General features: G+C 46.4%; 1 protein-coding gene across 1 annotated transcript in view; it reads right to left on the bottom strand.

Annotated features, from left to right (window-relative positions):
* Positions 1 to 14,514, bottom strand: part of LOC126513419 (complement C5) — a 114,010-nt gene that overhangs the window by 18,241 nt on the left and 81,255 nt on the right. The window contains exons 23-30 of the mRNA XM_050161782.1: positions 13,695 to 13,784; positions 11,987 to 12,199; positions 11,479 to 11,554; positions 8,635 to 8,794; positions 7,140 to 7,235; positions 4,772 to 4,943; positions 2,958 to 3,163; positions 1,379 to 1,531 (exon numbers count right to left, since the gene is read on the bottom strand). Coding sequence (XP_050017739.1) covers positions 1,379 to 1,531; positions 2,958 to 3,163; positions 4,772 to 4,943; positions 7,140 to 7,235; positions 8,635 to 8,794; positions 11,479 to 11,554; positions 11,987 to 12,199; positions 13,695 to 13,784 — 1,166 coding nt within the window. The remainder of the gene's footprint in view (positions 1 to 1,378; positions 1,532 to 2,957; positions 3,164 to 4,771; positions 4,944 to 7,139; positions 7,236 to 8,634; positions 8,795 to 11,478; positions 11,555 to 11,986; positions 12,200 to 13,694; positions 13,785 to 14,514) is intronic.

The following is a 14,514-nucleotide window of genomic DNA, read 5'->3' as shown; positions in this document are numbered from 1 at the left end:
TCTCTCTCTCTCTCTCTCTCTCTCTCTCTCTCTCTCTCTCTCTCTCCCCTCCCTCCCTCCCTTTCTTTTTTTTTCTTATTGTTTTTCAAGACAGTGTTTTTCTGTGTAGCCCTGGGTGTCCTGGAACTCAATCTGTAGACCAGGCTGGCCTCTAACACAGAGATCCCCCTGCCTCTAGGATTAAAGGCATGCACCACCACTGCCCAGCTGTGGACTGCTTTATAAACACCAATGCAAGGCTCTGAAGTGGCCACAAAATGTCTTTGATCCTCTACCACTTCCCCCTTTTCCCTCTCCTCCACTCTTGATGGTTCATCTTCCCATTTCTCGCTGGCCTGTGCTAATTTAAATCCAGGTTCCTCACTCCCGGCCTCTAGAACGCTCCCCTAAGTCTCTGGCCACTCCACTTAATCCTGCTACACATCCTTCTTTGTTGTTCTCCTTCCTACTCTGCTTAGCCGATTCAGCTAAGCAGCCGTCCTCTCTGGAGAGTTTGGGGACATTATTGAAGAGATGATTTTGATCAAGACTGATGACTCAGCTAGCTTCCCTTCCCTCCACACTTGCAGCATCCTGTTCTCTTTGCCTAGCATACCCGTGCAAAGGGGGCTTAGTGCACCTTCGAGTTCGTTAATCTATACTTTGAATCTTAGTAAATGGAGGGAAATAGGTCATTTCCTTTATTGTCCCCACAGGATGTGGCGCAGTCACTTAGGGAATGAGTGTTTGAGTTTTTATGGTGAACAAATCTGGGAAATGCTGTACCTCATCTGTTCCTCTTTCTCTCCGAGTACCACGCTTAGCAGCGGCCATGAAGACCAGATACAGTTGCATTTAAACTAGAGTGTCCATGCTTAGTCATCAACCTCACACATTGCTTCACAGGGCACCTTCTAGGAGAAGCTGTGGCAGGGAATTCCAAGCTGGCTGGCATCAACCCAGGCTTCACGTGGAAGCAGCACTCACGGCGGGGTCTGTTATTTTAACTCATGGCGGGGTCTGTTATTTTAAGATGGCAAAGGCCCTTCACATCACATCTCAGGAGAGAAGTCATGCTGCCCACATGAAGTAGGCTATGACGGTTCCTTTTCATTGTCAGCTCGACACAATTAGCACCATCCAGGCAGAGTGTCTCAAGGAGGGACTTTCTGCATTGGGTTGGCCCATGAGCATGTCTGTAGAGCAGTATCTTAATTATGTTAATTTATATAGGAAGGTCTGCCTGCTGTGGGCCGAGCCATTCTCTGGGCATAAAACTGGAGCAAGGGAGCTGAACTTCACTCAGTGCATGTTTGCATAGTGAATAAAAGCACACGTACAGCAAGGATGCGAGAGACGACTTAAATTCCCCCATCTGACTGCAAAATATTCCATTTACCTCCACTGGCCGCCCAAGGAAATTCTTCTCTGTCACCTTATAATGGTAGAACTCCCCTTTGTGCTTGTAGGAGACGTTGATATCCATATTCAAATGAAGCTGTTTAGCCAGGAGTGAATATTCTGTCAGGCCCTCGATGGCGTTAACGGTATCCTGTCAACAGTCAGCAAGGCACGAAAGCGCATTTAGTTTATTTATACGCGCTCAGTTTACAAACTGAGCCTCTCCCGCTCCAGACAGGCAGCACTGTCTGCAGGTGAAATCGCAGCTGACTGAGTTGTGGAGGGGTAAGGCCGATCATGTCTCCCTAGGAAAGACATTGTTTTCATCGGGGACTGGAAGAAAGCACAGTCTCAGGTCTGGGCTCTCTACATATACTTTGCATACATCCCCAGCGGGTCACTCTGAAAACCGCCTCTGAAGTTTTAGGATTATCTCTCTCACTCTTTAGTCTCAGTTTAAACATCCCCACAGTGAGGTCGCAAACTATCCCTTCGTGAGAGTTTTAATGTTCATCTCCTGCCCTTGATAGCTTTCATTTCATAATCTTTTTATTTATAGTTACTTGATTGTTTCTCCCCCACTACAATATAAGATTCATGGAGTGTACAGGGATCCACGTCTTCCTTGCTGTCCTTCAGTTCACGGACTGGAAACTTAACGTCCAATGTGGCAATGTGGGGTGGGGTAGGATCTCATGGGAGATATGAAGGTCATGAGTGTCATCCTCACAAGTAGATTATTGTCATTATCTTTATAAAAGAATGAATTGGCCCTCTTCTCTCCCCTCCCTCTTCCCCTTTCTCCTTTCTTCTCTCCCAACTTTCTCTTTCTCTTTGTCCTTCATGGGAGGACACAGCAAAGATGTCCTTGCCAAATTATGACCCCTCAATCTTGATCTTTCCATTCTTGAGAAAGGTGAGTTATACATTTCTATTAATTATAAACTATAGAGTCATAAATGTCTATATATTATAAAGTATAATTACTAATTATTCATTTTTTATGACTGGCAGTGCAACAGGTTTGCTCTCATCCGCATAGGCATGTATTGTGTTATATGCATCATTATGATAGCCACAAATCTAGTAGTAAGCAATAGGAAGTTTTTAGTTCTACTACAATTTTATGAATCACGGTTATATTTATGGTCTGTTATTGACCAAAACATTGCTATGCAATACATGAATGTGTTTTATCCAACTGTATAACAATGGTAACAACATCAGGCATGACTGAAAGGCAGCTAAACATCATGCAGGAGAGGAATCAGTAGTATCTTTGCTTCCATGGTAACCACTACTTATCAAACAGGATGTGATGTGATTGCTGGTAACCTATCAGCCTTCCATGGTCTTTAAAGACAGTGAAAGAAACACCCTGGGCATAAAGCCAGGAAACATGGGTGCTGACTTGGCTCCTTGAATAAACCCCTGTAGGCTCATGTCCGCTTCTGAATAATGAAGTCACCAGGACAGATCACCTCTAGGATGGCTCTGTACCTATGGTCAAGGAGGCCAGAACGAGTGTGGAAACTGTGAGGTGGGAAGCAAGCACAGATGAAGCTGACACACATTACCTGGGTGGAATAAAAGCCGCCTCCATACCTCTGCTCTTCCGACAGCCACTTGATGATTGGGTTGACATAGTATGTCTCCTTGAGGTTCAGGCAGGTAAGCAAAGCATAGGCTGTGGTTTCCACCATACCTGCTGTGCCACTGTTGGGTCCCGGGCTATCTGCACTTTGGTGAGTGTCTTTCCAGAAACGGTATATGGGTGGATCACCTGAGGGCAACATTACGTTCATTAGTAGAAGCAAAAGAAGGAACTTGACGTAATCCTTGCAGGTGTACGACGGCCTTCTTACCTCTACAAGTTGTCTTTGTCAGAACTTTGGTAAGTTTCAAACCTGGGACAAGTGGCTGAGGTGTCTATTTCACATGTCAAAGCAGACCAGGTCACCAGATTCTCCCAGCATCCCTCAGTGTAGGACTGGTATACCCCACCCTCCACCCTGAGCTATGAGGAAGAACCTCGGGCTGCCCTTCCCCCAGAGGACAGAATCAAGACCTTTTGGTTACCCTTCCATTTTGTACCCTTGGCCTCCTGCCTACTACACTTGGTTCCCCTTGCTCCCTTCCCCTCCCCACTCCACATGGCCCAGCTCAGTATGGTCCTGTCCACTCTGGACCCTCCTAGATGTCCCTGCTTCAGGCCATGCTCTCCCTGATGTCTTCAGTAAAGTTTCCCCTCCACCATACCCAAGAGCAGTCGTGTCTTTTCTTTCCTTTTCCTTTTTTTTTATTCAGACTTCATCAATGTAGCTAAGAGAAAATGAGATCCCATGATACAGTGCCCTTGTCTCCATTGTAGGAAGACACACTCGCCGGAGAGCACAGCTGGCTAACAGACGCCAGAGAGAGAGCACAGACAGCTGACTGACAGATGCTGGAGAGCACAGCCGGCTGACAAACGCCGGAGAGCACAGCCGGCTGACAGATGCCAGAGAGAGAGCACAGACAGCTGACTGACAGATGCTGGAGAGCACAGGCGGCTGACAGATGCCGGAGAGCACAGACGGCTGACAGATGCCGGAGAGCACAGACGGCTGACAGACACCAGAGAGCACAGGCGGCTGACAGATGCCAGAGAGCACAGACGGCTGACAGATGCCGGAGAGCACAGACGGCTGACAGACACCAGAGAGCACAGGCGGCTGACAAACGCCGGAGAGCACAGACAGATGGTTGACAGACGTTGGAGAGCACAGACAGACGGCTGACAGATGCAGGAGTGACTGACAGATGCCGGAGAGCACAGACAACCTGACTGATAGATGCCGGAGAGCACAGACAGGCTGATAGTGGAGTCGCAGACAGAAAAGCTGGGACTCAGGACTAACTGACTGGACCAAGCCCCGTTCCCCTCTTTTTCTCTCCCTCCCCCCTCTGCCTCTGTCTCTCTATTCCTCCAAACCCCACATGCTCAGAGAGTCTCTCAACCAAGGAAAGGCACCAAAAGCCCAGTTCTACATTCTTGGTGGCTACTGCAGCTTCCTCCCCTGAAGTTGCCAGCTGCCCAAGTCCCTAAGAGCTCAACTTTGACCATACTTGGGTACAAACATCATTACCCCTCATCAACAACCTAGAAAATCTCCCTGCTTTTGTTTGTGGGCCCGGCTCCTCCATCTTCCATTTCTGGGACTGGAAAACTTACCCTGGATGTGCTTTGTTCAAATAAACAGGTTTTTCAGTTTGGCTTGAGCTGCTTACTGTGTCGATGGAGAAACCTACTATTGGGTGGGCGGGGGCAGAAAGCCTGATGCCCAGGATGCAGACTCTCGGTGTTGAGTCAGCACCATAACACTGAGCAGCAGTGTGGGATGAGTCCTACCTTTAACCGAAGCTTCCCTTTTCAGGGCTGAGACGATTGAACGAAATTGCGGGTGGGTTTTGTCTCCGAGGGAAAGCGCATAGGCCACGATGGCCAGTGTGAAGGTGCTCTTGGATGTAAGGGCCTTTGCAAGCAGGAAGGAGTCAGCTTTAGTTAGTGCTGTGTCGATTTTCTGGGAAGAAGAGCAGAAGACAATTAACTTTCTTTCTTCAACATCAGCCGGTAAACTGATGAGAGATGTACTGAGATTGCGGGGAAATTACTGTGTGTGTGCGTGTGCATGCGTGTGTGTCTTGGGGGTATGAAGACCCTGTAGACCTGTGTATAGATCAACAAAGCAAATCCTTTACAGAGAAGGGGTGGAGTCTAGCTCAGAAGAAACCACGTGGTTGTACAAATAGAGCTATGCTTTCTGCCACCGAGTTCCTGTTTGCCTCGAGAAGTTTGTCTCTTGAGTTTCTGACTCCATCACTGGACCAACCCCTGAGGAGAAGTGATGGTGTAGACAGGGTTTTCATCCTGTGTCAGCATAGCTGAGACAGTCACGTGTTCCAAAGGGTCATAGCAAAACAGAACAGAACAGAACCACAGCAGCAAAAGGACTGGAGTGGCTGGAGCTCTAGGAAGAGTCCCTGCCATGTGCCGAGGTTGCCAGAGAGCCGCGACGAATGACAAGCCAGGGAGGGACGGCTAGCATTCTGCCTGGCTCATCTCACTTCCGACCTGAGCCTCCTGTGGGCAAGACTGTCAATCAGCACCCAGACCGCTGGGACCTGTTCGTGTTGATTATTTCTCTTAAATGTGCGCACCAATGCTTATGAACGACCCGAACAGAAGAAAGCTTTTGTGGCTCCCGTTCTACAAATTCTCTTTGGAAGCTGAAATCCCAGCTCAGTTCTGTAACCTGATTTACAGGACCAATCAGTTGACTTTGGTGTTGCAGACAGGACTGCTTCACCTCGGAGCAGAGCTCTGACTTCAGCCTTTTGTTGTCTGTGTTAACCTTTGGAAGCTTCTTTTACCTCCGTGGTTTCTGTGACATGGACTCCCACTGAACCTGGGGCTTCCTAGTAGTCAAAACTGGCTGCCCAGCAACTCTCAGGGATCCTCCCATCTCTGCCTTCCCAGGATTGAAGGTGTGGTCATGTCACAGCTAGCTTGTTATCTTCATGTGGGGAATCCGAGCTCAGATCCTTCAGTGGTAAGCACTTAACTGACTGAGCTATCCACCTCCTTCCATACCGTGAAGCCTCTATGTTATTTTAAATAGGTGTGCCTTCTCTTTACTTCCTTAGCTTCCAAGCAAACAAAATAATAAGACCCAAAGAAGTAAAAGTGTGATTGTATTCTGGGGAGTCTCTACAACGCTGAAGGCAACAGCAATGCACACATAATAGAGGAGCTAAGAGTGGAAAGCTAGGGACTGGAGAGATGGCTAAGCAGGTTGAAAACACTAGCTGTTAGCATTCACATCAGGTGGCTCACAGTCAGGTGTAACTCCAGTTCCAGGGACCTGACGCCCTCTTCTGGCCTCTAAGGTGGACATACAGACAAGCAGGCACACACATATATGCACAAAAATAAATTTTTAAATTTAAAAGGCAAGGGGAGCAAGACATATTAACTCATTCTCCCGTCATAGTCCCAGGTACTATCCCGGCTCTATGATTTAGCAACGGTGACGTTGAGCAGTGGAAGTCACCGTACCTTTAAAGTCAACTCTGTCACCTCTTGGTGAATCTACAGGTGGGACTAGGTGCCAGAGACTCTGTCACAGTTATGAAACCCTTTGATTCTGGTCTTAAGGTTACTTTCTTTTTTGTTTATATATATATTTTTAATTTTATTTTTGTGTTAGGCCCCTTGGAATTGGAGTTAAGATGACTATAAGCTGGTGTTGGGAACTGAACCTGGCTCCTCACAAGAGCAGTGTGTGCTCCTAACTATTGAGTCATCTCTCCAGCCCCAGCATATTTACAGTTAGAGTGGTTAGTCTTGTTTCGTGTAGCTTAGCAGTTATGGTCTCAAAATAGACGTCAGTTAGAATTGTTTTTTTTTTTTTTAAAGATTTAATTTTTTTTTGTTTGTTTTCTGTGTTCTGTCTGCGTGTATGCCTGCAGGCCAGAAGAGGGCACCAGATCTCATTACAGATGGTTGTGAGCCACCATGCTCAGAACCTCTGGAAGAGCAATCAGTGCTCTTAACCTCTGAGCCATCTCTCCGGCTCCCAAGGTTACTTTCAAGTCCGTGTAAAGCAGTGAAAGAAACATCTGAAATGAAGCAGACTCTGACAGTGAGCCCCCACCCCGCAGTTCTCTCCCCTCCCCAGTGCACCCTCCCAAGTGTGGCCAAGAGAAGTGCTTCTTACCATCAGGGGGCAAATGTCCATAGCCTTTCTAATTCCTATCACAGAAAAGGCTGTGAGATACAAAGCGTTCTCCTGGGCTTCAGCAGGCAAAGTGCCCTAGAACAGACAGCGCAAATGACATTTTCAAAGTGAGATGATCTGGTCCGAGTCTCTCTTGGAGCCACCTCCATGTGTCCACACCGTGCACTCCAGCTGGATGCTCGCGGTTTCCCGACAGCCCTGAGGTTTTGCTGGTGCCTCCCTTGGAGCGTCTCCCCATCCTCACCTGCCAGCTTTACCTCATGATTCATTACCACGTTCAAGTTCACCCTCTTCAAGAGCCTCTTAACGGACCATGTCCGCTAGGAGGCACCTCTTAGGACAGGGGTAACCCAGTGCCAGGCTCACAGGGTCTCCAGTGGAGCTGATCTACCTCCCCACGCACAGTCTAATTCTCTTTGAATGGACTTTAATCTCTCTCCTCCTTTCTCCCCTCTCTCTTCCCATTTCTTCCCTCCTCTCAACTCCAGAATTTAAATTTCCAGGCATAATAGTTATAATAAAAGTGTTCAGTGTTGCTCGCCATCAGAGCAATTCAGACATAACCACAGGGAGACACTGTCTCACACAGTTACCACAGAGACGACAGAAGGACAAGAGGCAAATGTGCACCATCGCTGGGAAATTAGCACAGTCGCTGCGAGACACAGTGCAGAGTCTCCCAAAAATTAAAAATGGAAGTACCGAGATACCAGTTCTACTCCAGGGTCTATATCCAGGATGAAGGAATTCGGACCTCAAAGACACATTTGCACTTCTGCATTCACTGCAGCAATGCTCATAACAGCAAGATTTAGAATACACACTCACATACATGTGCACACACACACACGTGTGCACACATTTTAAAACAGGTTTTATATCATAAAGACAAACAGTTTGTGTGAAAAGGAGAAATAAATTAACTCTGAAGAAAGATCCAGACACGTCTCTGGCCCTCCTCCGTCTCCCGGGAGTCACACAGGAATTTGGTTTTTCAGTTCCTCCAATCTAGACTTGGTCCCCTGCTGCCAATGAAACTGAGTTTGCCTTTCACTACAAGGATTACACTCTTGAAGATCCTTCTGTCTGACTTGTACGTTTATTGTCAACCTGACACCATCTACAGTCATCAGGAAAGGAGCAGATGAAGGCTGTCTAGATCAGGTTGGCCTGTGGGCATCTTTGTGTGTAATTATCTTGATTGTGCTAAGTCGAGGTGAGAGGGCGGCATCATCCCCTGGGCTACGGTGAGCTGAGCACCAGCATGCGGGCATTCACCCTCTTCAGTGTCTGCTGCCATGACAACCCTGAGCTGATCACCTCCCAGAATTTGCTTTTGCTGGGATATTTTATCACAATGAAACTAGGACAATTATATATTTTTCTTCTTTCTTTTAGGCCCCATAATAGGATGGGAATAAAATGGGAGTCTGTAAATAAAACCAATGCTAATTTACACATTTGATTGCCTTACCTGTAACTTTATGGGCATGTATTCTGAATTTTCCTGGAAAGATCCATTTTCCAGCTGACGCTTCTCAACCAGCCACAGCAGAGAATTACAGATTGAGTTTTGGTCCTGTTTCACATACTTGGCCACTTGCCCAAGGACTCTCAAAGTGAACGCTGTTAACCTTTGCAACACAATCACACAGACTTTAGAACACAGTCTCCCCGTCTTCCTAGTTACATAGTGTGTCTTTGTGTGCTTTTCTTCTTTAAAAGAAATTAGAGTCAAAGACACAGAGTCCTAGAGTAAGCCATCCTTTTACATGGCGACAAGAGAGGACATTTGAAAATCTGCAAGACTTTCAGTCAGTAAATGTGAGCAGCACCCGAGTGATTATGGCACTGCTAGCTAGCTCTCAAAACGTTGATGCTGGTGAGAAAAACCAGAACAAAACAGATGACAAGTTGAGTTAAAGCCACAGAGGGAGGCAAACAGCTTTGCGTCAACACTGATCGCTAGAAGTGAGATAATAAAGTGGAAAAGCATGTGGCCGAGCCTCCTGGGTCTGAGCTGTTTCTCTCCCTTCTGTTAAGCTCCGCCATGGACTCAGCATCTGCCATCTGACCAGGAAGATTTAGGATGTCACCTATTTAGCCAGAAAGACCAGCCCACCAGCATGTACCCCACACTAACAGTGAGGACAGGAGTCGTGACCTCGTAGAGAACCCACTCTTGGAGCCCTCTGATGTCCTTAAGATTCTCCTGTCTCCTCATCTTAAAATTTTGTTTTAACTTGTATTTTTAAAATGTATTTTAAATGAAAAAATTTCAAGAGCAAAAAGTTTTCAAAAGTCCCAAAGCACAGAAGAGCAGCTAATAAAAGAAAATCTCCTCTGTGTCCCCTTCCATCTTCCGACAGGCATCTGCGGCTTCCAGCTTCCAGGCAACAAATGCAAACAGTTCGTCTGTGAAGGCTGCATTGTTAGCTAGTATGCATGCTAACACATGCTTCCAAATAGTTAATGGAAGTCTAGACGCTCCCAGTCTACCTACCAATCCCATCACATTCGGTCATCAGGACTCGTATCTTCATGTCCTTGGGGCTTTCTTATTTAATATCTTTTGGTGATCTTGTGGTGATCGAGGCACAATCTTGCTATGAATGCCCTGTGAACTGAGGCTGGGCAAAGAACTAAAAGCCAAAGGGAGAGGCTGAAAAACCAGCTGATGATTCTGAACTCGTGGAGGACGGGCATTCAGTGAGGGGACAGGGAAGCATGTTTGAGAAAGAGCAATGGCGTTGGAATGAGTTGTATTTAGAGTTCTTCACGTCCAGACACCTGGAAATGCAGTGCTGTGGCCAGGAGAGAAGTTAGGTCTCCGGACATTGATCCGTCTACATAGAAGTGTGGAGGTCACAGGCAAAGATAAGATTGTGCAAGAGAGATCACAAGAAATAAGAGGCCAAGGCTGAAATCTGGGAACATCTAAAACTCAGTGATTGTAACTTGCTGGGCATGGTGGCACATGCCCACAACTCCAGCACTATGGGGACAGAGCCGGAGAATGGATGCAATCCAGGCCAGCTCTGAATAATAGGTTTCAGACCAGCCAGGCTACATAGAAATAATCTGTCAAAAAGCACTGAATTATTGCAGAACTCAGGAAGGGCATCTTATGCAAAAGACACTATGAGGTTCTTGGCACACTGAAGTCTTGTTTTATCTTCACTCTTTGGGGGCATCACCTTGTAATGCAACCCTGGTTTGAACTTCTGCTCCTTCAACCTCTTCCTCCCAGGTGCTGGGACTATACGTCTGCACCACCATGACCAGCTATCTGATTTTTTGTATATGTTAAAATTAAGTGTCTTCCAAAGGGGGAAAAATAAATAAAATTAGGCATCTAGTCAAAGTAGGAGGACATGCTTTGAGAACACTGCTGTGTAAATGTTTGCTTCATCTAGACTGTCTTTCCTTAGAGATGACCATCACAGAAGCTACCCCTCAGTGAATAAATTCTTATTGAAGATACAAGGTCCTGGGAACACGTGGAGCCAGCCACATACAGATCCAGATAAGGGAAGTAAGCGAGAAAGTCCGTAAAAAATGGGAAGGAGGAAAGGAGCCAATCAGGGCAGGACTCAGCGCTGGGTGCAGTGGTTTATATAGAAGGAGACAATAGAGACCTCATTAAGAAGGAATCTTAAGTCCCTGAGGGAAATAAGACCTCTGATCTTGCCTAGGGAGGAGCATTGCAGACAGGGAGGGTCAGTGCAGAGACCCCCCAGAGGGAAGTTATGTCTGGTCTTGTGTGTTTGAGAAAGGGCTTGCGTGGAGCATAAAACAAGATGGATGAGCAAGGGAGAATTGAGCAAACGGCGGTTCTCACTCTGGATGAGCTGAGAAGCATCTAAATGGCTTGGAGTGGTGAGGCCCCTCCAGCTTCCACACCGAGTGTAAACTCAGGGGAACAAAGTCTCAAGTCAGAAGGATGAAAAGAGAGAGGGCTGGCTTGCTCCAGGATGCTGAACTTGGGGAACAAAATCCAGGCTCTATTTGAAGGAGCAACCACACCAGTTAACTAGGTCAGATCTGGGCTGTAAGGAAAAAATGAGGTGTGTGGAGGGGCGTCAGTCAGAGCAATGGGAAGGGACGTCACTATGGAAGTCATTCTTATTAATGGGTGTGCGCAGCATGACAAAAGGAGAAACTGTGAAGTCAGTTCTCGCCTTATAACACCTGGGTCTTGGTGATAGAATTCAGGTAGTGCCTTTACCCACGGGGCCATCTCCGCAATCCCCTGGCTGTTATTCTTAATGAATGAAGCAGCTACTGTATGGGAACATGAGAGAAGTCCGTTACTCACCAGGTACTGGCACTTCCCCCCTTCCACATGCTGTAAGAATAGTCCCTGTTTCTGTAGGACGAGATGCTCACCAGCCCTAAGGAGGACCAGAAAAAAGAACACAGCGCGTCACTTACAGGAGTGCTGGGTCAGTCCAGGGGCTGAGCCCTCCTGAGTGTGAGCGGCTATTGTGGGCTCTGTGGCCAGTATTCCCAGTTTCTCATAGGAAGTCTCATACTCGAGTTGGGGATCAAAGTGAACGTTCTGCTCCCATTCAAAGAGGAAGGGAGCAATCCTTGGAGGATTCTGGAAGGCAGGGGTCCTGCTTCCCGGCCAGGCATTTGGTGAATTAAGCCAGAATGCCTCAGAAAGAGTTTATCACATGACTTTTTTGTTGTTGTTGCTAAAATTCTTTTACAATTAATCTTATATATATATATATGTATGATTCATAGTAATTTAAATATTTCAGGAAATAAAATATTTGCTTTAAATCTCTAAGATGACATATAAAACAATTTTTTTTTACCTTCTCTCATTTTTTTCTGCAGGCTCTGTTTCCTAGCTAAGGAATCAGGATAGAACATGTTCCAGTGGCTTCCCGCTTCCAGGTAATGGAAGACATAGAATACGGGGACAACACTCATGATCTCTGCCTCCGCGCTCCCCCTAGGCAGGTGGGTCAAGATGTCGATGCCTTCCTTACTCAAAACTGTGGACAGGAACTCCCCTATAAGCAGTCCTGAAACACAAATAGACCCAAGTAGACACAAGCACTCTTTACCAGCTTCCAATAGTGTGCTCTGAAGAGGCAATGACCACGGTCTCCCTTCTTCCCAGTTTATCCTGGAAATGGCGGGAGAAGGCCGGATTTGATTGGGAACAAGGGCTTTGGTGGTAGGCAGAGTAATATAGAAAGCACATGGTGCACAGTCAGGTGCAGACATCGCAAACCATCCTGCCTGATCCTCAAGTGAAGGAGGGCAAAGAACCTGAAGAGGAAAGGCGCAGACTTCTGGATCCAGAGCAACGCTGTGCAAACGTGAGCAGATGAGTTTCTTATGTATCTAACTAACATCAGGACTGCACATGGTCAGAAAGGCCCTGTCTAATGCCGATGTCCTGGGATTCCAGCGTTTGATCTGAGAGGAAATGTAGCTAGGATGCTCTGTGGTGTCGGTGACAAGTGACCGCACTGTAGAGAGAGACGCCCAGGGGAAATCCAGCAAAGATTCCTCAGTGTGCACACCCTGGAAGGCAGAGGATCCCTGTCCCTCCATCTGCTGAAACCCAATGCACAGAGGTGAGGGTGTTGGAAGGTGGGGCCTTTCTGGAGTGGGCAGGAGTCCTTCACCTCACCTTTGACATTTTGCCCTTCTACCCTTAGCCGTGTGAGGATGTCATGACAGGACAATGGCTGGAAACTCAGGGAGCAGCATTTCATTACTTTGATCTTGGACAAGCTCCAGAATGTAAGGACGAAGAACCTGTCCTTTATTACGCAGAGTCTGATATCTCGTTATAGCTGTACAAATGGGCCAAGCAACCCTAGGACTGATACTTGGAAGGAGAGCTGGTGCCCCGGGCTATTTGTAGTTCACAAAGTCTTCAATGGGGGCAGGACTGGCTGCTGAGACTGTGGGAAGTTAGGTGTTGAACTAACTAGAGAAGTCACTGGGATAGAACCACCCTCCTCCCCAATCAGAGGAGAAGAGCTGCCAACTAATGCGGGTGAAGAGTTGGAAAATAATCAAGTGTTTGAAGTCGAGGACAGTGGAAGACAAGGTTCTATCAAAAGCCAATTTTAGGTGTAGATGAAGAAAAATAAAGAATAATCACGAATATATTTGATTTTGGTTTGAAGCACCCAGTTATAAAAAATAAAAATGAGATTTATAATCAGACAGAGGTGGCACATGCCTTTAATCCCAGGACTTGGGAGGTGGAGGCAGGTAGATCTCTGTGAATTCAAAGCCAGTCTGGTCTACAGAGTGACTTCCAAGACAACCAGGGCTACACAGAGAAATAGTCTCAAAATCCAAGAGAGATTTGGTTCTGAGTTGCTCAGACTGGCCTACGCCTTACTATGCTGGACTTCAGTTTCTGACTGCCCTCCTTCTCTCCCTCTCCCCCTTCCCAGGGCAGGGATTATAGGTGAGTACCACCACACCAGGACTTCATACACACCAGGCATCCACCCTACCAACTGAGCCTCATCTCTGGCCAATAAAATTTACCTTTTACACTTAAAATCCTTTTAACACTGGTTTTGGGGACCAAATCTAATGGTATCCTGTATGGGAATTCCTTTCGTCTGTTAGCAATACCTGTAATAATAATAATAATAAATAATTATTAATAAAACATATTTGTCCAGAGTTCTGAAGGGAAAGAACTATTATTAGGTTATATATCTACTAACAAAGAAAATTTCAAAGTAAAACACATTTATAATAACAACATTAAAGTTTTAAAAAGAAAAAATGGTGAAGGATTTTAATCAAACCCTAGGCTTATAGAATCTCCTTAAACAAAACACAGAATTTGATACAAGATTCCTGGTATTTAGAAGGCATGAATTAAATAGGTTATTTCAACATTGCCCTCTAGGAAGAGGTAGCATGTCCCAAATAACTGGAACATAATTTTGGGTTGTCTGCACACTAGCTCCACTGGGAAGTATGACCAAACGTTCTTCCTACTTCCCCACTGAGCAGGACTGAAACGGTTTTCTCTATGCACACAACTCCATGGTTTCAGAATGCCTGTGTCAGAGAATTTTATTATAGCCTCTCTCTGTTTACTATAAAAATTGTACATTTTATGATTAATACAGAGACTCATGACTGTTCCAAGTGCTAAGAGAAATTGACTGTAGGTGCAGGCCAGCGATGGAACATCTATACTCACCCCAGCTCCTAGCTCAGGGAAGACGGGGAATAGAGAATGTAAGAGCCAGAAGAAGGGGAGAGTCCTGTGACATAGAGAGAGAGCTGTGACAGAGAGAGAGAGAGAGAGAGAGAGAGAGAGAGAGAGAGAGAGAGAGAGAGCTGAGAG

The sequence above is a fragment of the Alexandromys fortis genome, unplaced genomic scaffold (genome assembly GCF_014885135.2).
Source record: "Alexandromys fortis isolate MF-2015 unplaced genomic scaffold, M_Fortis_MF-2015_v1.1 scaffold_74, whole genome shotgun sequence".
Taxonomy (NCBI): domain Eukaryota; kingdom Metazoa; phylum Chordata; class Mammalia; order Rodentia; family Cricetidae; genus Alexandromys; species Alexandromys fortis.
This window is presented reverse-complemented; position numbering and strand designations above follow the sequence as displayed.